General features: G+C 42.6%; 1 protein-coding gene across 12 annotated transcripts in view; it reads left to right on the top strand.

Annotated features, from left to right (window-relative positions):
- Positions 1-14,154, top strand: part of ahcyl1 (adenosylhomocysteinase-like 1) — a 47,081-nt gene extending 32,927 nt beyond the window's left edge. For 8 of the 12 annotated variants that reach the window (XM_064299977.1, XM_064299976.1, XM_064299982.1 and 5 more), the window contains exons 6-17: positions 5,267-5,361; positions 5,717-5,823; positions 6,383-6,499; positions 6,589-6,652; positions 7,244-7,332; positions 8,200-8,270; positions 9,180-9,274; positions 10,117-10,215; positions 10,947-11,015; positions 11,844-11,922; positions 12,372-12,492; positions 13,407-14,154. In XM_064299977.1, coding sequence (XP_064156047.1) covers positions 5,267-5,361; positions 5,717-5,823; positions 6,383-6,499; positions 6,589-6,652; positions 7,244-7,332; positions 8,200-8,270; positions 9,180-9,274; positions 10,117-10,215; positions 10,947-11,015; positions 11,844-11,922; positions 12,372-12,492; positions 13,407-13,413 — 1,013 coding nt within the window. In that variant the 3' untranslated portion in view covers positions 13,414-14,154. Of the gene's footprint in view, positions 1-5,266; positions 5,362-5,716; positions 5,824-6,382; positions 6,500-6,588; positions 6,653-7,243; positions 7,333-8,199; positions 8,271-9,179; positions 9,275-10,116; positions 10,216-10,946; positions 11,016-11,843; positions 11,923-12,371; positions 12,531-12,627; positions 13,322-13,406 lie in introns of those variants that run through there. The other 4 variants (XM_064299979.1, XM_064299984.1, XM_064299983.1 and 1 more) reach the window with 2 other exon arrangements.
- The last annotated feature ends 4,595 nt before the right edge of the window (positions 14,155-18,749 follow it).

The raw sequence follows: 18,749 nt of genomic DNA, 5'->3' as shown, positions 1-18,749 counted from the left end.
GTGTACTGATTGAGTAATGAGTACATTACTGAGTGTGTACTGATTGAGTAAGGTGTACATACTGAGTGTGTACTGATTGAGTAAGGTGTACATACTGAGTGTGTACTGATTGAGTAAGGTGTACATACTGAGTGTGTACTGATTGAGTAAGGTGTACATACTGAGTGTGTATTGATTGAGTAATGGATACATACTGAATGTGTACTGATTGAGTAAGGTGTACATACTGAGTGTGTACTGATTGAGTAAGGTGTACATACTGAGTGTGTACTGATTGAGTAAGGTGTACATACTGAGTGTGTACTGATTGAGTAATGAGTACATTACTGAGTGTGTACTGATTGAGTAAGGTGTACATACTGAGTGTGTACTGATTGAGTAATGAGTACATTACTGAGTGTGTACTGATTGAGTAAGGTGTACATACTGAGTGTGTACTGATTGAGTAAGGTGTACATACTGAGTGTGTACTGATTGAGTAAGGTGATAGAGGTGTACGTGGTAATGATACTAGAGTGTGTACTGATTGAGTAAGGTGTACAGAGGTACTGATGAGTATGAGTATTCTGATGTGTACGATTGAAAGGTGTACATACTGAGTGTGTACTGATTGAGTAAGGTGTACATACTGAGTGTGTACTGGCTCAGGCTTCTGTCGTCCTTTAATTTTTGTGTGAATCATCAGCTCTGTGCCAGTATAGTAGGTTTAAAAGGTAGGAACAATTTTACTTCAGTTTAAAATAATATTATGAAGGTTGAATAGCTTGTCTGTACAGTCTGTAAAATGGCAGTCTCCTTAAACACATGCAAATGTCCCTTTGTAGAGCCAATAAAACTGTTTGTCCTACAAGTCTATAAATTACAAAGCACAAATCTGGATGCAGTTCTTTTGTGTTTTAACAGTCACTTTGAAACACGTGCCCCCCTTTTTTTCCAAAGTGGCCCTGAACAGAGCCAGAATTGTAATTGTTGTAGACAAAGAAGTGAATGGTGTAATTAAGTGGGAGTGCAGATAGAGAAAGTGTGATAAAAACCTGTGCTGCAGAAGCACTGGTAGCGAGTATATCAGGAGCATTGCTGTGGGGATTCTGGTAGTGAGTATGTCAGGAGTATCGCTGTGGGGATTGTGGTAGTGAGTATATCAGGAGCATTGCTGTGGGGATTCTGGTAGTGAGTATGTCAGGAGTATAGCTGTGGGGATTGTGGTAGTGAGTATATCAGGAGTATTGCTGTGGGGATTCTGGTAGTGAGTATATCAGGAGCATTGCTGTGGGGATTCTGGTAGTGAGTATATCAGGAGTATAGCTGTGGGGATTCTGGTAGTGAGTATATCAGGAGTATAGCTGTGGGGATTCTGGTAGTGAGTATATCAGGAGTATAGCTGTGGGGATTCTGGTAGTGAGTATATCAGGAGCATTGCTGTGGGAACTCTGGTAGTGAGTATATCAGGAGTATTGCTGTGGGGATTCTGGTAGTGAGTATATCAGGAGTATTGCTGTGGGGATTCTGGTAGTGAGTATATCAGGAGTATTGCTGTGGGGATTCTGGTAGTGAGTATATCAGGAGTATTGCTGTGGGGATTCAGGTAGTGAGTATATCAGGACCATTGCTGTGGGGACTCTGGTAGTGAGTATATCAGAAGCATCGCTGTGGGGAATTCGTGAACAGCAAACAAAACTGGGGTCAGTTACATTCCGATCAGCTGAATTTCATAAGCAAACTAAGCTGACTGAAATGACCCAAACCTTGAGGGCTGTAAAAATACTCAATAAAGGCACTTGGAAAAACTGTGACAACTTGTTATATTGTGACAGAGTGCCAGTCTGTGGCTTTCATATCAGATCTGGTGAAGGCAAACAGCTGGGCCGATTACCAAATCCACCTCAGCAATGTGTGCCAATAACCCTTCTGAAAATTCCAGCTTAAAGCAGTCTAAACTGGTCAAGCTGGTTTAAGCTGTTTTCAACACTTCTAGCTGGTAAACCAGCTTGTCACCAGCTGACCAGCCTGTATAGTCAGCTAGACCGTCAGTTTGACCACCTGCTATTTCTACCAGCTTATCCAGCTTTGACCAGCTTTGTCCAACTGGAGACTAGCTTTGACGAGCCACAGACCAGCTATGATCAGCTAGAAGTGTCAGAAACACAACTTAAACCATCCCAAACCATCTTACAATCCCAGCTGGTCTTAGCTGGAATTTTCAGCAGGGATTCCGTAGTGCCAAAGGCCTCATTACTGACAGTGGGAAGTTCTCTCGTTGTGGTACAGCACTCAACCACAAACCTAGTTCTCTATCAATTCAATTCAATTCAAAATGCTTTATTGGCATGACATAGTTCAGTATGTGTTGCCAAAGCTTTTTAAAATACAGTACAATGCCTATAAACTACAGTGCAGTGTCATGAATTATAAAACAGTAAACACACAACAAATACATAGACTAATGGTTATTGGATGGAGATAATTAACAAAATAAATGACGATTTATCATTACTTATGAACACTGTCAGATAGCAACATATTGTTCTCTCTCTCTCTCTCTTCTTCTCTCTCTCTCTCTCTCCTTGCACTGCCTCTTTCAGCTTCACAAACATCTGCTCTAACTGGTGTCAAAAGCAGGTCCTTGTTCAAATTTACTGAAAGATATTCAGTAAAAATGAAATACTGTTCCTACTTTGAGTACATGTGGAAAGTCTGCATATTTGGCAAACCACATCTCACTCTGTGTTTCTTTCTGATAAAGGAATGGGGACTGTGAGCATAAGGAACAGTGTCCCCTTTGACATAGATTCTGATCACTGTGGCAAACAAGAGCAATGTCACTGTGTCACAGAGGCAGGGCCACCACTTCCTTCCTGAAACCCATTCAGTCAGCAAACATACAATGCCCGCTACCCAGATAACAGAAAACGCTCTCACAATGTTACACAGTCTCAGCTATGTAATACCACTGACAAAACATTTCGGCAGCATTGTGAGAACATTTTGTGTTAGCTGGGTAGCTACTCGCTAGCGCCTCGTCATCAGCACAGCTGTCTGCCCGTAGGGGGTGTCAAAGATATGGCACTACAACGGTCTGCTAGCTGAAAATCTAGGGGAAACGGACCAGATGAGGGTCTTCTGGTAAAAAAAAAAGGTGTAGTTGGTATGTAGCCCTTGTTCTGGTGGCAAAACGCTGGCAGCCCAATGGGCAGTCTAAGAGTTACTTACGCACTGGAGAAGAGGATTCCTTGGTTCCTTTAATTTTACTAGTGTTACAGGTCATTTCATGTAGTATGATTGACAGGCGACTGTGTGCATGGCTGGCTTTTTAAGTCTGAGGCTGTAATATCCATGTGGCCTAAGCATTAATGAAATGTAAAATCAGACCTTTTTAAAAAATTTTTTTACCATGGTCAGGAAGCACAGGTCACATGATTAACACAGCTGCCATGAAAACCAAGGCACTATTATCAGAAGTTTTTAGCAGTGTGTAGTTTTGTCAGTATGTATCAAGGGGAAATTTTACAGTTGATGTTCAGTTCAATGGTTGGACTAATGTGATGACAAAATACACTTTGCATGATTAGTCATGAGCTGTGCTGTTTTTGTCTGCAGGGTTTACTATGGGGAGGTGGTTAGTCATGAGCTGTGCTGTTTTTGTCTGCAGGGTTTACTATGGGGAGGTGATTAGTTTTGGGCTGTGCTGTTTTTGGCCTGCAGGGTTTACTATGGGGAGGTGATTATTTGGGCTGTGCTGTTTGCTGCAGGTTACTATGGGGGTATTATTTTGGGCTGTGCTGTTTTGGCTGCAGGGTTTACTATGGGAGGTGATTAGTTTTGGGCTGTGCTGTTTTGCCTGCAGGGTTACTATGGGGAGGTGATTAGTTTTGGGCTGTGCTGTTTTTGGCCTGCAGGGTTTACTATGGGGAGGTGATTAGTTTTGGGCTGTGCTGTTTTTGTCTGCAGGGTTTACTATGGGGAGGTGATTAGTTTTGGGCTGTGCTGTTTTGGTCTGCAGGGTTTACTATGGGGAGGTGATTAGTTGTGGGCTGTGCTGTTTTTGGCCTGCAGGGTTTACTATGGGGAGGCGATTAGTCATGGGCTGTGCTGTTTTTGGCCTGCAGGGTTTACTATGGGGAGGTGATTAGTTGTGGGCTGTGCTGTTTTGGCCTGCAGGGTTTACTATGGGGAGGTGATTAGTTTTGGGCTGTGCTGTTTTTGGCCTGCAGGGTTACTATGGGGAGGTGATTAGTTTTGGGCTGTGCTGTTTTTGGCCTGCAGGGTTTACTATGGGGAGGTGGTTAGTTTTGGGCTGTGCTGTTTTGGCTGCAGGGTTACTATGGGAGGTGATTAGTTTTGGGCTGTGCTGTTTTGGCCTGCAGGGTTACTAGTGTTTGGCTGGGGGGGGGTCGGGAGGGATTAGTTTTGGGCTGTGCTGTTTTGGCCTGCAGGGTTTACTATGGGGAGGTGGTTAGTTTTGGGCTGTGCTGTTTTTGTCTGCAGGGTTTACTATGGGGAGGTGATTAGTCATGAGCTGTGCTGTTTTTGTCTGCAGGGTTTACTATGGGGAGGTGGTTAGTTTTGGGCTGTGCTGTTTTTGGCCTGCAGGGTTTACTATGGGGAGGTGATTAGTCATGAGCTGTGCTGTTTTTGTCTGCAGGGTTTACTATGGGGAGGTGGTTAGTTTTGGGCTGTGCTGTTTTTGGCCTGCAGGGTTACAATGGGGAGGTGATTAGTTTTGGGCTGTGCTGTTTTTGGCCTGCAGGGTTACTATGGGGAGGTGATTAGTCATGGGCTGTGCTGTTTTTGGCCTGCAGGGTTACTATGGGGAGGTGATTAGTTTTGGGCTGTGCTGTTTTGGCCTGCAGGGTTTACTATGGGGAGGTGGTTAGTTTTTGGCTGTGCTGTTTTTGTCTGCAGGGTTTACTATGGGGAGGTGATTAGTCATGAGCTGTTCTGTTTTTGTCTGCAGGGTTTACTATGGGGAGGTGGTTAGTTTTGGGCTGTGCTGTTTTGGTCTGCAGGGTTTACTATGGGGAGGTGATTAGTTTTGGGCTGTGCTGTTTTTGTCTGCAGGGTTTACTATGGGGAGGTGGTTAGTTTTGGGACATGCTGTTTTGGCCTGCAGGGGTTGCTGTGGGGAGGTGATTAGTTTTGGGCTGTGCTGTTTTGGCCTGCAGGGGTTGCTGTGGGGAGGTGATTCGTTTTGGGCTGTGCTGTTTTTGTCTGCAGGGTTTACTATGGGGAGGTGATTAGTTGTGGGCTGTGCTGTTTTGGCCTGCAGGGGTTGCTGTGTTTGCCTGGAAGGGGGAGTCGGAGGATGATTTCTGGTGGTGCATCGACCGCTGCGTTAACAAGGAGGGCTGGGAGGCCAACATGGTAAGAGCTGCACTATCCTGCGTCATAATGCATCACTTCTGTGTCATAATGCATCATTTGTGCATCATAATGCTTCACTTGTGCATCATAACGCTTCACAGCACATCATCTCTGAGTCATTTGCGTCATACACACATAATCTGTGATTTTACTTAACATTCCCACTGTCAGATATCCAGTACTATGTTCTGCTCCGATGTGTGTGTGTGTGTGTGTGTGCGCGTGTGCGCGCTTGTGCGTGTGTGTGTGAGTGTGTGTGCATTTGTGCACGTGTGCATGTGTTTTTGTGTGTGTGTGTGTGTGTGCGAGAGAGACAGATTCTGAAAGTATGTTTTTGTGTTTTTGTTTCTGTTAGATCCTAGATGATGGGGGTGACTTGACGCACTGGGTGTATAAGAAATACCCCAATGTTTTTAAGAAGATCCGAGGAATCGTGGAGGAGAGCGTCACTGGGGTACACAGGTGAGCCAACAAAAGAAGCAAAAAGAAAAATGAGAAGTAACGGAAATTTGCTAAAAATGTGGTTAAATGTGGGAAATCAGTCTAATTAAGCAGCTCTAACTGAAATGTAAATTTATAGTGTTTGACTGAGATCTAACGAGGATCATGGGGTTGTTTATTGAAGTTGGAGTAAGTAGTTCACCAGCTAGATTTTGGAAGTATTTTCAGTTGGATGAAATCTGATTGGATGAAAGCCAGTTTTTTGAAATATCTAGAAAACTGGCCAGGAAACACCTTAATCCTGCTCCGTGAAATACCCCCTTGGCCTTGATGTTTTCTGATCTTTAACAGAAAATCCCAGGCAGTGAGGCATTTTATTCTTCTGCAAAGCAGCCTGTAATCTCATTACAGTCTCTAAAAGCAGTTTACGTGAGAACTGGGCTCATGGATCAAAGTTACTGTCCGTATCGATCGGTGGGGCGATTCTCACACCCAGTGCTATCAGACGGTGTAATGGCATTACAGCTAAGCTTCCGTCACGCTAAAGCCTCTCTTGACTCCTCCGGCTTGCTGTCCTCAGGCTGTACCAGCTTTCCAAGGCCAGCAAGCTGACCGTCCCCGCCATGAACGTGAACGACTCGGTCACCAAGCAGAAGTTCGACAACCTGTACTGCTGCAGAGAGTCCATTTTGGATGGGTGAGAGACGGCCCCCCCTTCATGACCCCGCCCCCCCCCTCGCCGTGCCCGTGTGATGCCCATTTCACATGCGTTTACTCCTTCCGCAGGTTGAAGAGGACCACTGATGTGATGTTTGGTGGAAAGCAAGTTGTGGTTTGCGGTTATGGAGAGGTGTGTAACGCTTGTTTATACACCGTGTGAATGTCTGCCCCTCGTTCAATAGGTCAGGCAGAACCTGAAATGACACTTCCTTGTCCTACATTGCATAAAACATTGTGCAGAAAAAGGGGTACTGTTTTTACTGTCCAATACTAATATGTCTGAAGATGACAGGGCTATAGTTGTTGACAACAGCAGTATACCTAGTGCTACAATGACATTTATTCAGGTGTTATTTCATCTGTTGTGAGATTCTGTTTACTTCAGAAGGTCCTTCTTTGAGTTTGTTGTGTCTACTGTGTTAGTTTGTGTCATTATTGAGTGGTTGGGTCTTTTATTTAGCTGAGTCTGTTTGCTGCTTTGAGTCTGAGTCATTGCTTGATCAATTTTTTAATGCATGTATGGGCTGAATCAGCGTCTGTTGCAACTCTACTCTGAGCTGTATGCGGTCTGTTTTGAGTCAGTGTTGAGTCTGTTCTTAGTCTGTGTTGAGTGTACAGTGGTAGGTGCTGTACATTGGGAAGGGTGTGTGTTCAGTCTGTTTTGAGTCAGTGTTGTGTCTGTTCTTAGTCTGTGTTGAGTGCGCTGTGGTCTGTGCTGCAGGTTGGGAAGGGTTGCTGCACAGCGTTGAAGGCCCTGGGAGCCATCGTTTGCATCACAGAGATCGACCCCATCTGTGCTCTACAGGCCTGGTGAGACACAGGAAACAGGAAGTACTCATTTCAAGCAGGGCTAGCAGTGTTAGTCTTAATGCCTTAACCCTTTAACTTGTGCGGTCACAAATATGTGATAAAAATGTTCTTGACGGAACATTCTAATGCTGATGCAACAACCACTACTGGTAATAGAGTGTTACAGTGATGACATCTTTCTGTTGGCCAACTAGGAAATTTCTTCTGCCATGGGTTCCCTCCCTCACTTCCGTGTTATAGGACTACTAACTGTAACACTCTATTGAAAGCAATGGAATTCTAGAGCACTGACTTTTGAAAAAACATTCAAAAAAATGGACTAGGGTTGGGCCAGGGGTCCTAAGTTTTATCCCGAATTGGCCGGTGTGGGTGCAGGCTTTTGTTCCATCAAAGCAGTTACACACCTGATTCTACTGATCAACCACTAAGGACCTTGATTAGTGGAATCAGGTGTGTAACTGCTTGGTTGGAATGAAAGCCTGCACCCACACCGGCCCTTCCTAGATAAGATTGAGGACCTCTGGCTTAAGCATTCATGAGCTCCTTTCACTCATTCATATTACGCCATGCTTTGGTCAAATGTATATTTGAAATATTTTCACTCTGTATATTCTGTAAAACTTAGTAAACACATCCAACAGAATTTTCAGTCGATGTGTTATTAAACAAAATGTACAATCATGTAACTGCTTTTTTTGTGAAAATGTACATTCCTTTTTAAATTGTATTTGTCTGCCACTATCTACTGGTATTATTATTATAATTTACCCACGGCTCCCTTAAGCGAGCGAATGTTCAGGCGGAAAGTCTCTCTGAAGAGACTCTGCCCCTGACTCCGCCCCTTTCTCTGCCCTTGTCCCTGTGCAGCATGGACGGCTTCAGAGTAGTGAAACTGAACGAGGTCATTCGCCAGGTGGACGTCATCATCACCTGCACAGGTACGCAAAGCTCCTTTAACTTTCCAAACTGTTACGACCTGTCCTCTGTACCTAACCCTAGACTCCCTGATAGGGGTGACCCCGAACAGAACTAAAGTGTAAAAGTCTGTTGGCACGTACAGGGCGGCAATCCCTAAAACTGAAGCAGGACGTTGGCAACTCACCCGCTCAAGTCTCCTCCACTCACATGGTTGGTTTAGCATTGAGGCTAGCGCCCGTCTCTTTTGTTTGTTTCAGAAAGTTCAAATGTGTATTTCCAAATGAGAGAGTACAGAAATTATGCGTTGAAATCCAAATAATCAAGTTTGGAAAAGAATATAAAAAGGAAAAGCCGGGGCCAAAACAACTCCACTCTCCAAATTTCTGTGGCACAAAATAACAAGCCACCTAGCCCGTTAGCCACCAGGATCCACCTCATGCTATCAGTCATCTTCTTCTGGCATCATGAGTTTGCCTTAAAAGCGTCTCTGGAAAGGGACTGCCCCCAGCTATATCATTTGACTAATGCAGCCTGTGGAAAATAAAATCATGTGTTTGTGTAGCTAAGTGGCTCCTAATAAAGCTAACAGATTCACCTCTGGCTAACCTTTACTGGTTCAGGTCCAGCACCACACCAGATGTCCCTGTTTTTATTCTGAGTGCTGCTGTAACAGGGGACCAGGAGAAGTTCAGACCGCTCCGCTTACCAGCTCTTTGTTTGAACAGTGGTTCAGTCAATATGAACACGAGATGTTTGGTTAATGGTTCATGGTGTAGAAATGGTCAAGCAGATACTGTAAACAAGTTTTTGAAATAAGCAGTTCTTTCCTAAAGCTGAGTTCATCAGTGACTGGAGTGTGTGTGTGTGTGTGTGTGTGTGTGTACACCTGTGTACGTGTCTGCGCACGTGCGTATGTTTTTATTCCACAGGAAATAAAAACGTAGTGACCAGAGACCAGCTGGACCGGATGAAGAACGGATGCATCGTGTGCAATATGGGCCACTCCAACACGGAGATCGATGTGGTGAGAGCGCGGCTTTGGTGTGGTGCCTACTCTGTTTGATCCATCGCCAGTCAGTTGGAAAATAAGACTGTGTGTTAGGGAAAGAGAGACTGTGTGTGTGTGTGTGTGTGTGAGAGAGAGTGAGAGACTGTGTGTGTATGTGTGTGTGAGAGAAACTGTGTGTGTGTGTGAGAGAGAGAGAGACTGTGTGCATGTGTCTGTGAGAGAGACCGTGTGTGTGTGTGAGAGAGAGAGAGTGTGTGTGTGTGTGTGAGAGAGAGGAGTGTGTGTGTGTGTGTGTGTTGGAGAGAGAGAGAGTGTGTGTGAGAGAGAGAGAGTGTGTGTGTGTGTGAGAGAGAAAGAGAGAGAGAGAAAGAGACTGTGTGTGTGTGTGTTTGAGTGCAGTAAAGGTGTGTATGGTCCGTGTTTGAGTGCAGTAAAGCTGTGTATGGTCCGTGTTTGAGTGCAGTAAAGGTGTGTATGATCTGTGTTTGAGTGCAGTAGAGGTGTGTATGGTCTGTGTTTGAGTGCAGTAAAGGTGTGTATGGTCCGTGTTTGAGTGCAGTAAGCGGTAGGTTGTGTTTGAGTGCGTAAGTTGAGCTGTGTTTGAGTGCAGTAGAGGTGTGTATGGTCTGTGTTTGAGTGCAGTAAAGGTGTGTATGGTCCGTGTTTGAGTGCAGTAAAGCTGTGTATGGTCCGTGTTTGAGTGCAGTAAAGGTGTGTGTAAATTAGGATGTCTGTGTTTGAGAGTGTCAGTAGAGGTGTGTATGTGTTGGCTAGTGTTTGTCGTGAGTCAGTAAAGGTGTGTATGGTCTGTGTTTGAGTGCAGTAAAGGTGTGTATGGTCCTGCCCTCTGTGTTCAGGCCAGCTTGCGGACCCCGGAGCTCACCTGGGAGAGGGTGCGGTCACAGGTGGACCACGTCATCTGGCCCGATGGCAAGCGGGTCGTCCTGCTGGCTGAGGTATGAGACAGGAAAACCGACATTTTGTCTGTAGAGAGAATGTTTAGACTTTCAGAGTATAACCACACCAGCTCTGTAACCAGTACAGCAGATTAGCACGTTTAATCTACACTGCATGGCCAAGAGTATGTGGGCCCCTGACATACAACATCTCATCCAAAATTATGGGCGTTAATATAGAGTTGGCCCACTCTTTGCTGCTATAATAGCCTCCACTCTTCTGAGAAGGCTTTATACTGGATGTTGGAGCATTGCTGCAGGTATTTTCTTTCATTCAGCCAGAAGAGCATTAGTGTGGGCAGGCAGTGATTCAGTGATTCGGCCTGGCTTGCAGTTGGCTTTCCAACTGATCCGTAAGGTATTGGATGGTGTTGATGTCAGGACTCTGTGCAGGCCAATCAAATTCTTCCACGTTCTCGACAAAACCATGTCTAAATAGACCTTGCTATGTGCCCAGGGGCATTGTCATTCTGAAACAGGAACAGGCCTTCTCCAAAATGTTGGGGAAGTACAGAATCATCTAGAATGTGATTGAATGGTGTTGCATTAAGATTTGCCTTCACTGGAAGGGGCCTAGCCCAAACCATGAAAAGCAGCCCCAGACCGAGAGGTGTCCAGGTACTTTTGGTCACGTAGCGTATGTTGTATTCAGGTATGCACAGTGATAATGATGTGTAAAAGTGTGTGTGCTGCAGCTGTGATTAGAGCGTGTTCATGCACTGTTTTCCCAGGGCCGCCTTCTGAACCTGAGCTGCTCCACAGTTCCTACGTTTGTCCTGTCAATCACGGCCACAACTCAGGTGAGCATGCCCCGCCCACCTATTTTTAAATTAAAACGGGCGAATGGAGAAGGGTGCATAAACTGACACAGTGTCCAATGTATACATTCTTATGCCTACACTTCCTATGTTTAAATATGTATGAAAATAAGGTATAGAAATAAAGATGCAAATATCATCTTTTGATATTTATTATATTATATTATATTATATTATATTATATTATATTATATTATTCACAGGATCTATGAAATATATTCTTAAACAGGGTTTGTTGTTAATCCTCTAAACTGTACAGATGCTAGAAGTGTAAGAATACAGGTACATTGGGATTATAAAATGACGTGTTCACAGACAGGTGTGCCCCAAGTGCCCGTTTAGCCATAATGTTTGAAGGGAGACTTGCAGAACCCAGGACTAGTGTTCAGTGGGCCTTGTCTACAGTCCTGTGGCATTTGAGTGGAGGTATTATATTATGATATATTATAACATTTTTTTCCACATCATCTGTGAAAATTCTTCCTTTGTTGTACACCCTCCTGTGAATGTAAAGGTAAAATACCAGGTCTTGGCGTGTATCTGCTGTCACAGACAGGTGTGCCAGGCCCGTACCCCCATCGATGTTTGAACGAGCTGTCAGAACGCTGTTTCATCCTTGTCTACAGCCTGGGCTTGAAGACGCTGCAGAGATTGCGTCTTGTCAAATTCTGTGCAGTGCCGCTTCGGCTGTGTATTTCCAGCAGTCCTGCGTGAAGCCGGTGCGTTTAGGCTGCTCCCTGGAGGTTGGGATGGGTGTGGGGAGCATTATTTAAGGCTGTGCTCTAGCCCCTCTGCTGTGTGTCTCCGTAGGCCCTGGCTTTGATCGAACTGTACAACGCGCCGGATGGACGTTACAAACAGGACGTCTACCTGCTGCCCAAAAAGATGGGTAAGACCTGGGGCTCTGGCAGATGACTGTTTCTCAGAGACGACTGGTTCTGTTGGTTAACCAGCCCTCTTTTTATTGGCTACTGGGCGGAAAACTACAAAACCCAGCTTGTCACTTTGTCACTTTAAATGGCTGATTTGCATACGTATGATACAAACTGCAGGTTTTTTCCTTCGAAGACTGACCCGTTATGACCAGTATCCATGATTTACTGTTGATCGGCATCCAGTGCTTTTACCAAAGCATCGCGCCTTGAAATATAAAGGAGGAGAAGATGTGTTCTAAGTAATCATGAATAAAATTTGTGATTTTAAATTTAAGATGTATGCCATAGCATAGCACAGTCTGAAATTGCTCTGTGGGGGTATGTATGTGTGTGCATGTGTATGTGTGTGTTTGCGTGTGTGCGTGTGTGCATACATGTGATTGTGTATATCATTATCCGGCAGATGAGTATGTTGCCAGCTTGCACCTGCCCACCTTTGATGCCCACCTGACGGAACTCTCAGACGAACAGGCCAAGTACCTGGGCCTAAACAAGAATGGCCCATTCAAACCCAACTACTACAGGTAAAGTACACCTGTGTGACAGGTATCCCCTACTACAGGTAAAGTAACCTTGTGTGACACGGTGCCAAACTACCTCCCGTAGGTAAAGTCACCACCCTGTGTGACGGAAAAAGGTACCCTTAAGTACTACTACAGATAAAGTACACCTGTATGACAGGTACCAACTACTACAGGCAAAGTAGACCTCTGTGACAGGTACCCCCTGCTACAGGTAAAATACACCTGTGGCTGTGCTGGACTTCACATGGAATCATGTGATATGGCCAGATGAGCCCAAAATTAAGCTTTTTGGCCGTGCATACCAGCACGGGGCTTTACATCAGAAAACGGACGCTCATGTTGAACAGGATGTCAAGCCGAAGGTTAAACATGGCGGGGGATTCTTGGCTGCAAGTGGCTGCTTCAGCAAGACGATGATCCCGAGCATACCTCAGAATCCACCAGGAAATGGTTCCCCGATCGCAATGGCCGTCTCAGACTCCAGACACTGAACAGTTGCATGTGTTATTAGTGTAAAAGAATGTCATTTTCACATTTTTTGAGCATACCTGTAGCTCGTTACCTGTTTTGGTTTTTTTACGCAGCCTTTTTTGCTCACATATTATAAGTGAGAAGACAAAGGTGATTTTCTCAGCCCTGTGATGGAGATTTGAATTTACTGCGCTTTTCTTCCTGTGGCTGCCTGCTGTCCTGACCTCCCACAGATTACATATAAAGGCGTAGCACCTGCAGTCTGTTTGTGCAAACCCTATGCTACTGTTTACAGGCAATACTTAACTACAGGTCATGCATAAACACAAAGCTCTGTGTTTTAATTTTTTTTTATTTTTTAAAACAGCCATTGGTGAACTGGGATAGAGCTGGTGAACTGGGATGTTCAAATGAATAAATGTTTGTTGTTTCTGTGTTCACAGATATTAACGCAAATGGACCACAGTGCCCTACAACACTACCAGATGTACATGAAGACTGGAACACCATCCCTCAGAAATTATAAGTTTTAAAGATGCTCCAAAAAGGAAACGCCATTTTCGAAGGGAAAGCAGATTTCCTGTTGAATGTGATTCTGTTTCATTGTGCTTTTTAAAATGAAGTACGATGCCTGCCGTCCACACTCGCATCCACGGATAAACACCTACAGATAGACATACGCGTGCACAAATACAGTGCACTACGTCCATCCATGCAACCTCACCACAAGAACGACAACTTGCTTCCACACAGAACGTCAGCTTAGTCATCACAACACGTTTATATTTTAACACTTTTTTAAAATTACACATACTTATTTTTAGAGAAATCTGAGACACATAGTTTAGTAAAAAAATAAATGACAGTAAAGGTGCCAAATTAAAGCTAGGAAGTGGGAGGTGATTGGGGTGGGTTTGTTTTCTGTGGTGGCTTAGCTGCTCTGAATAATTTTAGCGCACAAACACATTCCATAAGACCATGGCTGGGTGGCCATTTTGAAGGAAAGCTTGGAGTTTATGAGAGTGTCCCCATGCACTAAGTCATGGGATAGCTGCTAGCATATAGAGAATTGCTAGACACACCTAATATCATGAAAAATATCACATTTAGCATAAAATAATTTATAGAATAATACATATTTATACTGTAACGATGTGGTTCAAAGTAAAATAAAAGAGAAAGTGATCATTACCTGAGCTCTACTTGGAGTCACTTGCAAAGTTCCTGAGGGTCCAAATCCCACATCTCTCATGGGTTTTAAGACAGGGCTAAATGTGCTATGCCAGCCCTCTGTTTAATCCAGGGATGTACCGCAAGGGCTGATAACTTTCAGGATTTCTTGCCCGTTCCTGTATTTAGTCCAATCACTTATTTGATCTGACATTTTTGTCAAGGTCATGTGATTCAGCTGAAGACTGCACATGCATCCTTAGTGAAAAGACTTTACTCAGGTCTGATAAAACTAATCCAGAAAATAATTGGTTGGAGCAAGAAGTAGCGCGCGCGCACACACAAACACACACACACACACACACACACACACACACACACACACAAACACAAACACACACACACATTCACACATCAGCCCTCCAGAACTGAGGTTGTGTGCTACAGGTTTAATGCAACTTTTATTTGAAATTAATTTAAATTCAAACTAATTAATTCATGCAGTGTTGGATTCTGTAACAAAAAAATTGTTATTGATTGGTTGGCTGATATAGTGTAGTTTTTTTTGTTTTTTTGTTTTTTTTTGTGCTACTTTTCATCCCACTTTTGATTGGCAGCTTTCTGCTGCCTCCGCAAAGGTCATTATTTCCAGATAGTTTACCACCTTGGAGAGATTATTACACAACTAATTACCTTATTCAACAGTTACCAATAACGATTATATATTAGTTACTTTTACCTTTATTGATTTTTATGGACTTAATCAGCTGAAATTGAAATATTCTTCCGTGGCCCTTTGACCATATTGTTTTAGCGTTGTCAAGCAAGCACTGGTTGATAGTTCTATTTGGACCCGCAAAAAGAAATTCTATGATTTCATTAAAACAAAACAAAATGGGTCTCATTCACAAAACTTTTCTTAAATTAACCTGACTTGTGTTCGCCGTTACTCGCGTTTCCTAGTTAACATTATTAGTGAATAATGACTGCTTAGAAAGCTTTTCATATCACTCCGCAGAAAGAAGTGCGGTTAATTATTCAAATGTGTGAACTCGCGACATCTGGTGTCAAAAAGACGTTACTCCACCGTTAACTTGCCTCGTATCTTACTCCAATACTCCCGTAGCCAAACATAGGTCGAATTATTTACGAGAACGCAAAGGGAAAATGGTTTCATATTAATTTAAATTTATTTTGTCATTATTTTTCGATAGCAGACCACTTCGTTTTGGATTAGTCCTTATGTGTGGTTGGGAGTATCCTACTGATTCTTTTTGTTGTTTGATTGATCAACAGTAATGCGACACTGATACACACTGAGTTATCGAATAACATTCAGCTGGTAAAATTGTGAATGTTCATATGGATAAAAATATTTAGCCTTGAATTCCTCCTTTATGGATATCTTTTAGCTGCTGTTTTTGCAGTCTTTGCCCCCAACAACCCTCATATCATATCATATTGATACTGTTCGAGCATGTCAACTTTGTTCTTAGTTGTGATATTGCTCTGTAGATGTATAATCTTTATATGTAGATTTAAGTGAAGTTTTTTTCTTTTTTCTTTCTTCTTTGGAGAATCCTGATTATCTTAAAGGCTTTTAGCCTTCCCAATTTTGTACTTAAGAGTCTTCCCCTGCTTACCTTCTTCACATGGTCTGCAAGGAAAGATATATAAAATAATGCACAAATAAATGCATGTCTACTTAACCTCTTGTTACGTCCCTCCGCCTCAGGTGGGGGCGCTGGCTGTTTGGATACGTGTTTGTCTCGTTATAGGTAATTGAGAGCACCTGTGGCGGTGCCCTTTTAAGAAGCCTTGTGTCAGCTTCTCCCCAGATGGGAGCTTTTTCATTTCACCTCTCGACCACGGCCGGGTCTTGATTTTATCTTGTGTTTTGCAGCTATTTTAGTATTCCTTATGGGTAGTTGAATAAAGTTATTGGTTGTTTTTGGGAAGCCTTGGTTTTGGCTTCGTTATGTTTGCGGGGGCTTGAGAGCAACCGTAACACCTCTACATGAACACATTTAAAGTTATCAGTTGAAAATGCGGTGTGCTAGTTGCACACTTTCATGTTACGAAATGAGATTAAATGAAATAGAAAACGTGTTCATGGTGTGAGCTGAATAGTATTCAAATGAATCTGGGTTTGAACTGAATAATTTTGTTTCTGTGAGAAGTACCTTTAAAAGAGCTCTTGGCATGCATTTTGATTTCCATGTTTAAGTAGAAGGTGAAGCTTTCCTTTCCATATGTCCAGCTTATGTATGAAATTAATTAGCAGCAACATTGGGTAAAAAATTAGTTGACAAAATGAAGGGTAAGATTTTTCTTTTTAAAAGTACCTAGCAAAACATTCAGTGCCCTCCAAATATTCTGAGAAAGGTGAAGTGAAATTTATTTATTTTTTGCTATATAATCAAGGCATTTGGATTGAAGATCAAAAGATGAATATGAGACAAAAGTACAGACAATCAGCTTTTATTTCATGGTATTTACATGCATACGTGTTTTACTATTTTACAGAAACAGCTGTTTTGTGTTGCGTCCCCACAATTTCAGCTGTGCGAGAGTAAGTTAATGGATGACTGACAGGTATTAACTGTTTGAAAAGTCTTTAAAAAGAAAAGCACTTGTGGAAATGAACACTGTAAAGGACAAAGAAGACAACTGAAGTTGATAACAGAGGAGTCTTAAGAGCTGTGAAGAAAAACCCTAAAACAACAGTCAGTGACATCACCAGCAGTCTCCAGAGGACAGGGGTAAAAATATCACAAGCCACCATACGCAGAAGACTTTGAGAGCAGAATTATAAAGGCTGCACTAAAATGGGCGACTCAACGCAAAACAGCCGTTTCTGTAGAATGGTAAAACATGTACACATGCAAATACCATGAAATAAAAGTTTATTGTTTGTACTTTTGTCTCATATTCATCTCAAATCCAAAGGCTTTAAATGTACAGCAAAAATCACTAAATCCATTCTGCTGTTCCCATACTTTTGGAGTTCACAGTAGCATATTTAAAGAGGGAGATTTGCACATGGTAAACCGTTGGCCTGTTAAAGGATTTACATTATAATTTGATATTTAAAACATGTCAGTAAATGCAGACGGTGAGCATGTAGCTGTGGTGTGGTGTGGCTGACTCATCAAGCATGCAATGACAGTTGCTATGTAAATTATATTACAGTTAATGTGTCAGCCCCCATTCAAATGTTAAACTGCAAGAAGTTCATCTGTCAGTTACCTACTATACAGCTACATTGCCTTGAAGAACACAGTTCAGTCAGAATGTTTGACTTCTGTGTATACTTGTAATGTATTTTCATGCTTAGTAGAAATTTAATTTGTAACCAAGTAAACGGGAAAGAATAATGAGCATATTACTCCTACAATATGTGTAAACTTCTGTTCCTGTAACAGGAATTTCCAGAAAACAGTTGTGTTACTAAGGACAATAGTGCATTTGTTACAGTGTTTCCTGTGCGAAACTTCTGAAGTGACTAATTTCCTAATGATGTCAAACCTAAAGAGTTCTATAGTTATGTAATACACACTCAATTAAAGACACCCACTTTTACGTTTATTAAAAATGTGCAATTTCTTATAGCAGTGCTTTCCTTGCATAACCCGTTTCTGAACTTACCGAATGATACTTTTCATGGAACTGCAGTGCGTTTCACAGGAACCTTTAAATTAGTTTCTTAGTTTATAACTGCTTCAGGGTAGACTTTCCGAAACACACAACCTTTTTAGTCAAGGAACAAGAGCATATGCAATTTTGGTGTTTTTATTATCGCTGCCATTACCGCCTGTTGAAATGCACGGCACAATTTACTTTCATAATCTTTCAAACTTGTAGTTCATCATCAGCTAAGCCTGGAGTTTGCCTAAAACCTTGTATAAAAGGTTTATTTTTTTTTTAGACAGTTATAAGCCTTGTGAACACTACTACAGCTATTCAAACGATAAACGAGTGCATTTCCCGATTTCTGACCCGTTGTATTATAAAACATCAGTTGCAGTTGTATCTCTATAGATTAACAATTACGTATCATAGTACTAAGCAACTGGAGTCACCCACGTTTTATCCGTATAAGACGTTAACAGTTTTATTTTTTCAGACAGTTTAATTATTTCAATCTGCATTTTTCAAGCTGTTCAGAACTAAACCAGTGCTTGACAATTCTTATAACAATCTTGGGAAGTGTAGATTTAGATCTTGAAACTACGTACTTGACTAAAATCCTGTAGTTCGCACGCGTACACGCTTTACAGGTTTTTTTGGGTAGTCAGAAGATTAACATGTGTCAATCGTGTCATTATCATGTACACTAAACCAGGGTGCGGGAGATTGCCATCTGAGAAGACCTGCCCACTGCACACATGTTCCAGGAGTATTTGATCAGTTTTCAGTTTCCCCCCCCCCTCTACTGACTATCCCCAAACCCAGTGGGCTGAGTTGAGGCACTTTCTGAAGTCATTTTTCCATGTGATTTTCATCTATGTAAAACTTCACCAAGGAGAAAGGCCATCGCATTTTAGATGCAAGCTGAGCAGCGCTACCTGTTCCTGTATCAAAAGAAGACAAAAGTACTTTAGTGCCGTGGATCC

The sequence above is a fragment of the Anguilla rostrata genome, chromosome 11, assembly GCF_018555375.3.
Source record: "Anguilla rostrata isolate EN2019 chromosome 11, ASM1855537v3, whole genome shotgun sequence".
Classification (NCBI taxonomy): Eukaryota; Metazoa; Chordata; class Actinopteri; order Anguilliformes; family Anguillidae; genus Anguilla; species Anguilla rostrata.
Note: the sequence above shows the minus strand (reverse complement) of the source record. Positions and strands in the feature narration are given on the sequence as shown.